This window comes from Chelonia mydas, chromosome 1 (assembly GCF_015237465.2).
Source record: "Chelonia mydas isolate rCheMyd1 chromosome 1, rCheMyd1.pri.v2, whole genome shotgun sequence".
Taxonomy (NCBI): Eukaryota; Metazoa; Chordata; order Testudines; family Cheloniidae; genus Chelonia; species Chelonia mydas.
Window position 1 is genome coordinate 131,060,133 of NC_057849.1, and position 15,238 is coordinate 131,075,370.

A 15,238-nucleotide genomic window follows, 5' to 3' on the forward strand; every position below is an offset into this window, starting at 1 on the left:
TGGGAGCTGTGGGGGGTGTGGGGGGGTGCCTGCAGCCAGATGCGGCCAAGTCTCCACCTAGCAGCAGAGCAAGGGGGATGTCATCGCTTCTGGGGAGGCCCCCAGTTAAGCACTGCCCAGAGCCCACCTCGCCCTGTCTCATACCCCAACCCTGCTCCCTCCCATAGCCAAACTCTGCTGATGCTGGAGAGGCGGGGTGGGGTGGCCCGAGACTGCCTGAGCTGCCCCTGAGCCAGGCTCACCGGCTGCTGCAGAAGTCACGGAGGTCATGGAATCCGTGACTTCCATGACAAACCCGCAGCCTTCCTTATAACTTCTCTCTTTGGATGCCTAAGAACCAATAGGCTTATGCTGCATCCCTTCTGCCCAAACAGTCAGCCTACCAAGAGCACCTCCCACACCTGTCTCTCCTCAAGTCAACGTGGGGTGAGGGGCTGGTACCAATCCTTGAAGGGACTAAAGATTTCTCTTTTCCCTCCTGGTTCAGACAAAGTGGGGGATTTTCATTAATTGGATTAGAACAGGGGTCTTCTCTAACCATTGAGTTGCACTGTTTAACTCACAACTTAATAAATAATTCAATCACACAGAAGCAGAAAAAATCATCTAGGAAATAACTTAGCATCTTCCTCTAGATATATAAATATTTTTGTGCAGCTTAAACAAGGTTCCTTCCTAAATCTTTGAGAGGACATGATCAGTCAGGATATATTTGCCCTTATGTACAAGAAGTTTTTAATCTACCCATTTTTAATGCTTAACCCTCATTACAAAGCTCTTTTCCTAAAGTAAGAATATGTAGCCTGCTTACCAATTGCATTCAATCAATGCTAATCATTCCTTCGTATAACAATGTTTGCATAATTTATTTGAACATAGTTCAATTCAACTTCTTGGTAACACCATCTAGGATATCCTGACTTGAAGAGTCAAATGCAAAATCAGTTGGTGTAATATTAAGAAACATTCACCTACCATGAAAAGGGTTTCATAGTTTTCAATCATCTTTTGTACAACAGCAATGATTGCAGTACTCTCCTCAGCTCGAGCTGAACTCTGAACTGTGAATTCTTTGTCTGTAGACTTCTGCTTGTGCAACAGGTTAGGCCCAAATATGGTGGCCAGGTTCAGAGATGTCATTTTGTTCCCAATAACCTAGAAGAAAAAGAATATAAATTAGGGACACATTTTCTCTGGCTATCGATCATTAATTGGTACTCTCTCTCTCACCTTAAAGAAGTTCATTGCTTTCGCGACATTCTCCTCCCACAAAGCCCGGAAGTAGAAGAATAGGACCTAACATCTCCCCTCATAACCCCAGCAAAGTACTGCCACTTTAGGCCAATGAATTGGTCCCCAGTGCTGCTCCTTTCAACAGGCGATGGTGCTTCCAGGTGGATAGACTAAATACAAACCCTTATATCCCTCTGTACACAAGATCCTCAAGATACCTAAACAGCTGAGGATCATGCTAATTACTTTTATTAATCTTTCCCTTGTTTGGTTCTTGAACACGAAAATTCTTTTCACTTCTACCCCTGAAGTCACCTGATCTTGGCTAAACTAGTAGATACAAAATAATAACAAGAATAGACTAAAAATTCTCTGAAAAAATGTGGCATATGGATTACTAAGGACAATTTTCCAATGTCAAATTTGCAAGGAGCAGAGGTCATTCAGTTGATCTTCCTCTATGTGCCTCCACCTGGCTGCTATTTTGGGAATGCTGCAAAAGCTGTCAGGACTTCACTAAACAAGACTGCATGTAAATTCCAGATGTTGACCAACTGGGGTGGGGGAGGGGGAGATTTTGAGGTGTAAGAGGAGAAATGCACATATTCATTATTTTTTTCCCACATCTGAACTATATTCAACTAATTCATTAAAACAAGGGGGAAAGGTAAAAAATAGTCTGTAAAACTATTCCAGAAGGCTTCCAGAATATAATTATTCTTTCCAATACTATTTTGAGTTTGTCCAGTAGGTCACTTACTTTACGTACATGCTAAAGTTCTATCTTGTTGAGTAGAATTCTATTGCATGAACACCTTGGTTAAAAATAAGCATTTTCTTTTATAAATAAGGTATTTATGCTCCAATCTTGCAAAGACTTATGCACACAATTAACATTACGCATACAAGCAATCCTTTGGGACGAGTTGGTTGTATAAAATTAATCACCTGTATAAGTCTTTGCAGGACTCGGGCTTTAATTAACTTAAATAATTGTTAGCAGAATAATATATTATCTATAACAAATGCCCAATTACATACATTGTCCCTGACTCTTATAATACTGACAGGATGGTTTACATGAATTTGCTTTGTCAGAGTACCTGCAGCTGAGCAAATGCATTACTAAGGAGAATTCAGACCTTTACCACAGCTACTCTACCAACTCTCTTAAGCAGCTTTGGGCTCTAACCCTGCGATTAGTTTCACAAGGGCGGATTCCTCCACCAACACAGAACTCAGTGCAGGATCAGGGTCTCAGTGGTATAGCTCTACACCATTCTTAGCACAATAAATATTATTACAGGCCAATTCTTTTTTAAAAACCCTCCATTATTAGGGGTCTACTTAAATCACAGAAAAATTACACAATTTTAGTGGGCTGGTCACGGCATAAATAGCAAATTTTGTGGCTGTGTTACAAAACGTGTTACACACATCCACAAAATTTGCTACTTATGCCGTGACCAACCCATGAAAAATGTGTGATTTCTCTGCAGCGTTTCTCAAGCTAGGGTCCGGCACCCAAAAGGGCACCGCAATCCCATTGGGGGGTGGGGGGTGGCGCTGCTGGCGGTGGCGCTGCCTTCAGAGCTGGGTGCCCAGGCAGCAGCAGCCGCTCTCCACTCTACCTTCAGGGCCGGGCAGCTGGAGACCAGATTTCACAGGTAAGACCAGCTTTCGCAGTCTGTGACTCGATTTTCACAGCCGTGAATTTGGTAGATACCTAATTATTGTGTCTGTACTTTTCCACCAACTGCTAGCTGAGTGTGCAAATAGCAGTATTTTGGATGGGATTTTCAAAAATGCTTAAGTGCTGTAGTACTATTGACTTTCAATAGGATTTGTCCTCCTGAGTCATTTAAATGTTTTTGAAAATTTCACCCGCAGACATCCAAATATCTGACTGTATCAAAAATTGTTTAGGGTTCTTCAAGAGGTTATGGCTAGAAGCCATAAATAACTAACAATAAATAATTACTGTGTTTTTCACCCAAACACCTCAAAGTGCTTTACAAAAGTAAGTGTGTCACGGGGTGGGATCCGCGAAGGTACTTGGCACCTAACTACCAGACCTAGGTGCCTAAGTCCTGCTTTTTGCTCTACTTCGACGATCCACAAAATTCTCACCAAATGCTGTAGGCTCCTAAACTCACTCAGTACCAAAGTTTACAAAGTACAAGTTCTCTAGGCACCTACATTTCTGCCTCTGGACTTGTGCACAGCTGACTCCTTTTAGGTGTCTGGATCCCTATATCCCACATAAGTCCCAGAGCAATTCACGAACCAGGGAAAGACAGGCATTCGGTCATATAAGTTGCATGCTGGACCTGATTCAATAGGTGGCCTCTGAGCACACCTACTGGATTGGGTCTCATTCAAAATCTAGCTGGAGGAGGCACCCACTTTATAACATTTATCCTAGTGGTTAGAGCACTCTCCTGGGACGTGGGATACCTGGATTTAAATTTCCTCCTCTGACAGAGGGAGAGGAAGGATTAGAACAGGGCTCTCCTCTAACCATTGAGCTAAAAAAATCAGTGGAGGCCCTTACTCCTCGGGCCATTTAATGTGGCAAGCCTAACTCCAGGAGTGTGGTTCACATTCATCCATCACTAGCAGAGATAGACACCTAAGTTCAGACTGCAGGGAAGTGCTCATCTCTGAGAGAGAGGAGAGGCTTAGCATACACCCCTCTCCTCAGCATCTCCCATTGACTAGTTTAGGCAGCTCCCTGCATAGCATGCTGGCTTTTCTGGGTTGCATTCTTAGGCACCTATGTCTCCCCATTCATTGTATAAGGAGCCTGGGTGCTTAGCTCAGGCTTTTGGGATTGCAATGTTGCTCTGTGACTTTTCTAGGTACCGTGACACTCAGCATTCAACATTTAAATCCCTTCATGGATCCCACTCATTATCCCTATTTTACATATGACAAACATGAGGCAGAGAGAGGTGAACTGACTTGCCCAATGTCTCACTGCGAGTCAGTGGCAGAGTCAGGAATAAAAAGCAGGTCCTTTGACTCACAACCTTTTGTTCCATATTATATAATGGGATGAAACTAAACTAGGAAAAAAATAGGCTAGATTGAATTAGCTATTTCTTAACAGTGAAGTCTATTAGGCTCTGAATCTCCCACAGGAAGTGGTGGATGCCTCATTGATTGAGTCATTTAAAAAACTACAATACAAAACAGTCTCAGGAATATATGATTGTAAACAACTGGATGGCAAGAGGGATGGCAATATTAAGTCTATTTCATCTTTAATGCTTATGATTGTAGGCTCTCTGTTTCTCATCTTTATAAATATGTCCTTAGAGCAGGGAATAACGGAAGTGAAGGAACATGAATGATCTGAACATACCTCCTGGCCATCTTTGTCTGTGCTGTCTTCTGCATGGCTAGCCACCGTAAAGAGGAACTGCAGGAGTCTGTGTAGGGTGTCGCAGTTACAGGGAGGTAGAAGATAAATAAGAAGCTGTAAGGTGCTTAGTTGTTCATCTGGCTCTAATACTAAGAGGGAAAAAGAAAAATCTAAGAAAAACATTGAAACTAACCTAAAGCAATGCACATACACTCGGTAGTGCTCCAGCTAAAAGAATAATATAAGAAAAGAATTGTTTTCTTTTCTTTCTGATCACGTCTCCCATACATTTTCCAAGGTAGGTCGATACAACTTTAAATACATATCAGTTGCATAAAATATTTTTGTTTTATTCTGTGATCTTGTCTCAGCCAATAGTGTAGTTGTAGGATTAATAGTGTCTGCTAGCTCAGATTTAAACTCTGCTTACATTATTGGAAACAAACAAAAGTAAGGTTTGGCCTAATATGCCTTACCGTCACTTTATATATATATACACTGGATATTGGTGGCTGCATGTTCTGGAATCCAGGAGAATTTTAGTTTTAAAGTATTCTATTTGTATTTATGCTTTAACCATTTTTAATTAGTTTTCTTACAACTTTCTTTCCTAGAGCGTGACTAGGAAACCTAAAAAGCAGCAAGAAAGAGCACATAAACTCTGCACTGTCTGTAGCCAGTTCATACTTCTAAATGCAATGTTAGTCAACAGTAGAGATGAGCCTGAGACAGGATCTCAAATCTGAAACCCACAAATGGATCTGAGTACACATGAGTTTGCGGCTTGAACATCTTTCTTATATGGGCTAAATCTAAACACTCAGAAATCTGGCAGAGCTTTAATTCAGATTTTCAGCTTGACACCTCGACAGGCAGGAGTATTTTGAACCATGGTTCTGAGGCCCCATGAATTGCCATGAAGTTTGAATCTGGGTGTAAGATTTGGATCTTGGGTTTCGGCCTGTGTGATGGGGTGGTGTCCAGCGGTCAGCCCATCCAATCACGTGGCTTGGCTCTTTTAAGGTTTGAAAGCTCCTTATATAATAGGGGTTATTGATAGAGAGGAAGCATTCATGGGAATAAGTGGTGCTTGGGAGAAAATCTTAAGGAGCCTTGTGGAGGGGGAAAGGCAAGACTCCCCTCTCACTCAACCAACTGGGAATGAGCTAGGAGAAGGGGAGCATTAATGCAACCTCCTCCCTCACAGCAGGAGAAGGATGCCAAACTCTCTGACTCTGAGCATTAGGTGGGGCCAACTGTGGGAGAAACTGGCTAAGCTCGTACAGCAAGTTTAACTACCGCCTGCTCCAGGAGGACAGATGAGGATTCCTGGTTTAAGGAGAGAGTTGAAAACTGCCTGAATTACCCAGCTCCAGGAGGAGAGAGGAACAGGGCTGGCCTTACCATGAGGTGAACTGAGGCAGCCGCCTAAGGTGCCAGACTGGGCGGGAGGGGGCCACTGGGACCCAGAATGTAGAAAATTGTGTCTGCTGCTGGTGCATATGTATTCTCTCTTCTCTAGATGCACAGAGATGGTGGAGTGCTGTGCTGGAGGAAGGAGGGCACAAGAGACATAACAGGCAGGCAGAAGAAAAGGTGAGAGGGAATAACAGAAAGCAGCAGGAGCTGCAGGGAGAGAGAGGAGGAGGAGGAGCCTCTTATCTACCTCTCTAGCACCCCCACGAGCCTGGACTGATTAACACCAGCTTCTCAGGGTGCTTCCTGTTTCCTGCTGCTTCCCTGAACCTACTGAGAAGAACAGGAGCCAGTTAGGCCCTTAAGACGATGATATCTTCCCTCACTCAGGCCCTGCTACCAGCCTCCTTATTTGTCCCCTTCAATTCAGTGTTGAGATCCACTATAGCTGGCACAGAACAGCAGTCATGAGTGAAAGAAGAAAATGCCCTTCTGGGGCAACATTCAGAAAAAGAAAGAAAGCAAAGGAAGCTTTTCCATCTAAGCAGGAAGAAGCTCTCCTGAGATACATAAACACAAATGTTCACGGTGAGCCTTCCGGCCCCAGTGAGGATGTGAGTGGTGAGGAGATGCCTGATCTTCCAGTTAGTCAAAGTGCAGGTGACCTGGCAGCTACTGCAGCACCCATATCTCCACCTGAAATGTATGAAACCATGCGCATTCCTGAAGAAAAGTGTAGATCAGAAAAGAGTGTGGTGGAGGCGCAAGAAACAGCTGCTGCTGAGTTTAGTTCCTTAAGTCAAGATGATCCAGGACTGTGGACCCATTTGAGCAGTAGCCTGAGGGACTTCCTTGTACTGCATGGGCCACAGCAAGTGAAAAATGTCCTGTTCCCCAAAGACAATGAAAATAGAAGTTTCCATCCAACACATTACTGGCGTGAAATCCCCAATGGTGACGAAGTGGAGAGGTCATGGCTTATGTACTCAAAAACCCAGAATGCTGCATACTGTTTTTGTTGCAAACTCTTCCAGTCTAATGTTCCAGCCACATTGTGTTCTACAGGAACAAAGGACTGGAAAAATCTGGCTAGAAATCTGGCATGCCATGAGAAGGCAGCAAATCACCAGAGAGCATTCCATAGGTGGAAAGAGCTTGAGATAAGACTAAGGTTAAAGGCCACCATAGATGATCAGCAGCAAGAGATGATTGCATCAGAGTCTCTTTACTGGCAAAATGTTCTGAAAAGGCTCATTGCCATTGTGAGAATGCTTGCTACCCAAAATCTAGCACTGTGTGGCACTTCAGATCAGCTATATGTGCCACACAATGGAAACTTCCTTAAAATTGTGGCGCTGATGACTGAGTTTGATGCTGAACTCCAGGAGCATCCAAGAAGAGTCACCACCCAAGAAATGTACACACACCACTGCCTTGGTAAAACTATTCAAAATGAGATCATACAGTTACTGGCAACAAAAGTCAAACAGAAGATTGTGGCAGATCTGAAGTCAGCAAGATATTACTCTGTTATTCTGCACTGCACACCTGACATCAGCCATACGGAACAAATGACTTTAATGGTGCATTTTACAACAACAACAACAGAACCTAGTGAAAATGTCCCTGCAATGGTGACTGTCAGAGAGCATTTTCTAGAATTTATTGACATTGATGATACTACAGGAGCTGGTATGACAAATGTGCTTCTTAAAAAGCTGGAAGATACGGGAATTGCGATAGCTGACATGAATTTGCAACATATGAGAAAATTCACAAATACTTGTAATGAACTGGAAGTAGAGGGAGCGTTAAGGCTCTTAAATAAAATGTTATTAGTGGCCTTGTGGAGCATGTAGAACTGAGCTTGTGGAAAAACACTAAAAGAAGAGGTTGTAAAGCTCACAGAGTGTGTTGATGAAGGCAGTGTAAAGTTCTTTGGTGAGAAGTGGATCTGGCATATCTCGTAGAAATTCCTTTAATAAAGCAGCAACGTCATGGATGCTGTGTTCTTCTTCTAGCACAACATCTACACCACGGTCAAACTCTTCCCGTAACTGGAAAAAATCAGGACAAAAGAATAGTCACACCACAGCATACTCATTAGTATACTACATTACCTAAGAGAACATATTTTTAGATATGGATTTACCCACATTAACATTTCAAGTTTGCTGTTCCTGGGAAGGGCAGGCATACAACTCACATTTAGTTGCTGACTATTTCCATTATATACAGAATCCCTGGTATGTGCCAGATTCTTTTTTTTTTTAAAAAAAAGGGAGGGAGATATTTTTGTTTTTCAATTAATTTATGGTATTCTTTTATCAAAAATAGAGCACCAATGAATTTAATCGTCGTGAAAATAAGAGAATAATATACTTGCTGGAATCAGTTATAATAAGAGTATGTAGTAGACACGTTTCCCCATACAGCCTTGCTCCATTATTCCTACTATTCAGCTCCTGAGCCCTTCAGGAGCAAAGAGAGACTAAAAGTCATGCTGCATAGTGTAGCAATTTTCATAATAGGAATAAATAAATAAGAAGAGGCCAAAAGTCAAATTTCTCTCGTGACCGGAGATTGCATTGGAATCCAGGTTTCTAGAAGCAAGAAGCCAAGTTTGCGAACACATTGTGGCACCTTGCCCTGATATTTCCTGCTCCTCCTAACCATTTATTTATTTTCACAAAGTGATCACCATTAAAAAGTGAACAAACAGCCAAGTGACTTCATCACAGAATCTGAGTTCTACTGTTGTTTCTAGCCACAACTGCAGTCAAGAGCACAAGGAATGAGCAAGTCTAGGACTGTTAGCAGCAACAGACTTGCCAAAGGGGACATGGAGAGTCTAAGTCACTAGCCCTGCCTCCTACTTATACATTGCCAATTTTGCTTGGGGAATGCACACTGAACTGTGTAAAAGGTTGTCACAGTCCCCTTTACAGTATGTGTGCTACCCCAGCACCCATGGAAGTATTCTGCACATGCCTTCTTCAAACTGTTAGTCTTGTATTCAAAGTTGAAATAATAATTTATGAAATTATGTTTTCTAGGAGTACAGTACTTCAAACCTTTGCTAGTATGCAGGGGAATTTCAAATATTTAAATCACCCCAATGACTAATTATAGCTAAATGTGGCTCGGAATCAAAAATGAGCCCCGCCCCCCCACAACTTACTTGTAGTGGGACTGAGGTGTTTATAGGCAAATCACAGACACAAGAGCAGGCAAATCACCAGGAAAGTATATGCCTACATTGATCTTAGTCTTGAGCAATGGGAAATCATGTAAATGTAGATGAGTGTGGAAAATGCCACATTTTCTAATGCAAACTTGGTCCGAAGGGTTGACACTTTGGGAGTGTTTAAGGGCCTGGTGTAAAAACTGGGGTCCCCTTTTCACTGTGAGCCTTGCTATTAAGTGTGGGATTCCCACACTTGAGCATGAAGCCTAGATCAGCCAATTTGTTCTTACTCCATTATTACACTTCCCTGCCCATGAGACCCTGCTTTGTGGGTATTATTTTTCCAGCTGAGGACTTCCAGGGATTCCATTCACAACCCAGTGCCAATCCTCAGATTGGGTAGCAGAGTTACTGTGGAACATCATGAATAGAGCTGAGCGAATAACTGATTTTTTTGGTTTAATGGCCAAACCAAAAAAAAAAAAAAAAATTCAGCCTTGTTCTGGTTTATTTGAACTGACATTTTCAAAACAAAATATTGAATTGAAATGATATTTTCTAAATAAAATGGACCCCACATGGTGGGGCAAAGCATTACCACTACTTCTAATAACACCTAGCTCTTATATAATGCTTATGGATCTACAGATCACAAAAGGTCACCAGGATGGCCTCCAAAGGGATGTTGTAATTAATAGAATATCAGACATACTTTGTCCATGGAATTATTTCAGTTTGAGATATAATACAAGCAGTACAAAAAGGCAATATCTTTCCATTTCTCATTAAGAGATCTCTCAGACACACTGCTTTTAATTACAGTCTTTTCATCAGACTTTAGGAAGCATACCTGGTAAGCATTAAACAATGGCTTCCAATTGAGGTTTAGGAGTTTACAAGTAAAATGGTGTATATATTTGCAATTGCTCTAATGCTTCCTTCCCCGCTCAACAACCCAAACAAATCCACTGGCACACACATTTCTTTGTTCTTTGCAAAGAAATTCACCTGAAATAGAAAACTCTCACTTCAGAAAACCCTTGTCCATCTTGCATGCAGGAAAGCCTGTGAACAGCTGTAGAAGCACAACTAAAAAAGTGTTTTGCAAAGCCTTCTATGGTACAGAAAATGGACAGATTTTTAATTGAAATCAGACCTTACATATCCCGCACTCTATGTTCATGATGACAGCATTTATTATTGTTACTGCAAAAGGTCCAGACATTTCCATGTGGTTTAATACAATACATGAGTTAATTTAATTAAATACATTAGTTTAATTTAATACAAAAATACCAAACTGTTTTGCCTTGCTACGTTTTTGGAAGCTCGGTAAAAGGAAAAACAGGTAGTAAACGACTTTCAAAGTGGAGGTTAGCTCATTGCCTAGTTCATGACTGCCCAGCCTCTGGTTCTTTCCATGGGAATGATATGATTGTAGGTTTGCACTTGCCTTTGCTTAAACAACAGATATTTTGTAGTTAAAGCCCGTAGCTCAAATGGTAACTTATTTTTCCTTGATTTTCCCAATTTAGTGGGTGATCTGTAAGCTACCTTGGTAGAATAAAAATGTCTAACTTCTTGATACATAGCCCACGCAGTTGTCAGAACTGGCATACAGTAATCTACAACTCTAAGGGATATTGAATCCTGCCTTCCAGAATGCAGAGAGCAGAGCTAGATTACCCATCAGAGCTCACTTCCAAGAGGACCAGCCCTGTGTCATGCAGGACCTCTGGCTCATCCCGCTCCTTCTTTTTGCTCTTTTGTACCATATTGTTTACTCTGATACCTCCTTGTAACTACTGTACCTCCAAACTTAGTATAACTAGCAGATGTTACAAGGCTATCCTCTGTCACCCATCTTTTAGTGTGTGTGGCTGCTGGGAGGGAGTGTGAGCGTTAACTCCCAGCTCTGTCTTTATCATTGGATCCCCATGGTGCAGAATCTTTGCTTTCTCAATGTTCGGCTGAGACTGGGACTTGGATGGGAGAAAACTATTTGAAATTAATAGAGGTAAGAGAGGTGACGCTTAGGAGAAGGAATTCGGGGGTTGAAGAGGTTGATTTCTCCCTATATAATTTAACATCCCGCAACTTCTGTGTAAGAGATTTGTAATTTGGGTTTAATTTGTGATCATCAACTCTTTCTGGAATGTTAGATAGAATTGGCAGCCAAGAGTACACCTCCTCCATTCAGTCCAGGTATTTGTCAACTTTTCTTTCAAACCTAAACCTTGTCACTGAAGTCTACTCAAATCTCATGCTCTACACTGCTTCTTCAGTTGTGAGATGATCCAGACTATACTGAGATTGCTAACCTGCTGAGACCCTGATACGGATTTCACCAAAGGTGAAGGTGGGCAGTTAAAACTGGGCAGAGGGAGCACTTCTTATTTGACCATTTTTGAACTTGGAAAAATCAGCTTTAGTTCAAGATTTAGGTTAGAATTCTTGTTTTCTTTGAACTGTTTTGCTCCCTCCTGAGCGGAAGGGGACTGGAAACAGCCTACTCAGAGCTACCATAGATAATACCCAAATACCATAAAGTCACTTCCACAAAAAGCTCTACTTTCATCTACTGTGAGGTGGGGGAAATAATCACATTACTAGAAATTCTATAGGTGAACAGCCAAAAACAGTCAAGTTCATGTAACTAAATGTCTGCTCACCTGTCTGACTCTCTTTTTTGAGCTTCCAACTCTGAATATTCCAACTGTCTGGAGACCTGAAAGCACAGCATATTAGCAGACTGTTTCACTGTTTAAAACTCGGTCAGAAACTGCATTGAAACAAAAGCAATCTGAGCTATGTGCATTAGTACCACAGTGGAGAATAAAAGCATTTCTCTAAACACGTGTTTACCCAGCTCAGGAGACTTAAGGTGCCTTGGGACAAGGAGTTTCTCAATTTAATAAAACTTTTGGATTACTTGACCTGCCGAACTGCAGTTCAGTGCCACTTTTTGTGCCATCTTTTCAACGCTACATCAACAGGCAGGCAGACAGGTGGATGTTGTGGTGGCAATTTTGCTTTAAGGGGCAGCACATCTAGGAGTGATGTCACAGGAAGGAGAGAGGCAGGAGAAGTGTCCATAATTAACAGAGCTGGGACACTGGGTGGGGGCACAGGGGGTAGGCCTTTGGACACTTCTGGCAGTCTGGGGTTTTAGGATTCCCCCCCGGTTTTGTGTGTGTCTCTGAAAACAAGGCTGAGTGTTTTCCTGCCGTGGCAGGAGAAAGACGACATTTAGGTTGAGCAAGAGCTGTGAAGAACTTGAGCTGACAGGTAGACACAGCAGAGACTGGCTGCGGGGGAGGTTTTTATCAAAGGGGAAAATTAAAAGAAGTTGTATTTGTACTTTTGGCAGGTTGCTTGTTAGTTGTTAGTCAGTCTGGTCACTTAGACTGTAAGCACAATGGGTTGGGGGCCTTTATGTGCTACCAGAATACAAATAATTAATAATATTTCGCTGGTGTATGAATATTCATGAGATATTCACTTGCAAGCTAGCAAACATTAGTAATCAAAGAACTTGTCAACAGGTCTCACTTTACAAGCAGGTTGTTGTGGAGTGATAAGAAATTGAGGTCATAATAATAGTTGGTCAAATGCCTAGGTAAATAATGTTATTACCATGAAGTGGTTTAAAATATACTATAAATGGGTTAAAATGTATATCACACTAAACATGATAAGAACATGTATATATGTATGCTTCTCTGAGTATATAATGTTTAGTTCTACGTACATGAACCTTCATAAAAATGTATCTTTCTACCTAAAGCAAAACGAAATACACTTACCATGTTTTTCTAAATGCTGGCAGCAGCTATCTACAAGCCGGGGAACCTGTCTATAAATAGGGTTCAGACTTAGTTTCTTATCCCTTGCCTTTTCTTTCTTGCTTTGAGCTTCAGCTGGCAAAGAGAGTTGTAGAGCTTCTAGCAGTCGGGATTGATTGTCATCAAGATCTGTAATAGAGTCCACAGACATTGCGCCCTGTAAAGTACACATACACGCACAATCAGTAAGGATGGAATCAACTAAGCAGCTCCCTTCCCTTCAGAGCGTATCTAATGAGGTCTTTTGACCACTGATCTTATATATTAAACAACATACATACAAAGTGCCCCTGATTCTCCCCTTCTTGACACTGTTCTACTCCAATGGAGTTATACCAGTATAAAATCAGTGTTCCTGGAGTGGAGAATCAGGCCCACTATATAAAAGAAGCCCAATTCACTGTTATTCTGCCCTTTGTGTAATCACCTATACTAGTGCAAAGAGGGTATAAAACAGTACCAAATGTTTTACACCTACTTTGTGCTTATTTTTACAAGTGTAATTGCATAAAGTACAGGAAAGTTGTAAATCGGGCCGTGTGTGTGTGTGTGTGTACATTATCTATATAAACATACATATGCGTGTATGGGTATATTCACACTTTTTTATTGGGCCCACATCTTGTGTAATAACCCCAGTGAAAAGGAATGCAAAGTATATTATACACACACACACACACTTTATATACATAGACATATCTACAGTACCTCAGATAACTCTGCATAATCCTGCAATGTATTTTTACTTTTGAGTTGTGAAGGACCAGGGATAGGCTCTACATGGAGCTCTTTTTTGACAATCTGCCTTTTTTGTTCTAAATATTTTTAAAACATTCAACATTGTAATAAAATCTTTAAATACATTTTTGAACTAAAGGAAGGCACAACCTCCCATGCACTGAAAAAGGCATAAGAGGTAAAACACTTCCAAAATTTGACACCTAAAAATGAAGGCCAGCTATTCCCAAACACAAAAAAGATGAATATCCCTACACAGTGTTGCTGTAGCCACGTTGGTCCCGGGACATTAGAGAGAAAAGGTGGGTGAGGTAATATCTTTTAACTCAATGTTGGTTCAACAAAAGATATTACCTCACCCACCTTGCCTCACTAGTATTCCTATAACATTATTACATTCCATCGACTCATCCTGTTTAAATTCCTAGGCAAAAATCTTTTGTGGATACAGTTAAGCTTGTAGAACACAATTATATTAAAAAGATTTTTTTTAGTAAGTGTTTTAATTCCATTGACATTTATTGGCAAGCTAAACTGTTTCTTAATGAAGGTTGGCATAGTAATTTCCTTTTTTATTTACAGATTATTTAAAAAACCTTGATATAAAAACATCTACTGTAAATTGTTATATTTTCTTCTATTACAGAGAAAATATTTATTATAACTAAAGATGTGGTGTGAAAGAATTCAATACATGTTGTTCAAGGGAACATAAGCCACTGTAGAATTCAAATCCAATACTCTGCTGGAAACCTTGGTAACCTCTTTAAATGCAAGATGTTCTGCTGACAGAGTATACAAATTCCACAACCTGTGTTGGTGGAATATGTAAGCACATAGAACCTGAGCAGTTCAGATGACAGAAGTTACTAATTTTGCTGGTACAATTCTCTGTCAGCCCATGACTGAACTTTATAAATATTTCTAGCCCTTGGACAAACTTACAAAGTCCACTAGGAACTGACTGAAAATTAAAATCTTTCATTAATAACATCTAAAATAACCATATGACCTTATCAAAAATAGTCTTGTTTCCTGGATCTCATGGAAGACTTATGAATAAAACAACCTCAAAGTTGCTAGACCCATTCTTTTTCGAGATTCAGTTTTACAAAAATAATTACAAGACCTTTCACAAAGTCAGCTTCACCTCAATTTCAGTTTCATTCTCTCAAAAATGCTTTGTCTGACTCCCCTCAATTCCTCCCAAAGCAAAAAAAAAAAAAAAAGATACATTGGCTACATACCACATATGTAAAACTTCACGTGGAAATTACGTTTTTTTTGAGGATTTTGGACACAGGGGGTTTCAAAACTGGGCTTACAGTGGAGAGCTTCTTTTAAAACACCAGTGATGTAGGATGAGATTTTCAAAACATTCAGATTTGGCTTAACTCTGATCCTATTGAAGGGCATAATGGAATTCCCCTGGACTGCAATGGGAGCAGATTT

General features: G+C 40.9%; 1 protein-coding gene across 4 annotated transcripts in view; it reads right to left on the reverse strand.

Moving 5' to 3' along the window:
• ARHGAP6 (Rho GTPase activating protein 6) overlaps positions 1-15,238 on the reverse strand; it is a 502,260-nt gene that overhangs the window by 35,205 nt on the left and 451,817 nt on the right. For all 4 annotated transcript variants that reach the window (XM_043537808.1, XM_037900064.2, XM_043537809.1 and 1 more), the window contains 5 exons: positions 13,010-13,205; positions 11,876-11,931; positions 7,923-8,073; positions 4,601-4,749; positions 976-1,155 (listed from right to left, as the gene is read on the reverse strand). In XM_043537808.1, the coding sequence (XP_043393743.1) occupies positions 976-1,155; positions 4,601-4,749; positions 7,923-8,073; positions 11,876-11,931; positions 13,010-13,205 (732 nt within the window). The remainder of the gene's footprint in view (positions 1-975; positions 1,156-4,600; positions 4,750-7,922; positions 8,074-11,875; positions 11,932-13,009; positions 13,206-15,238) is intronic.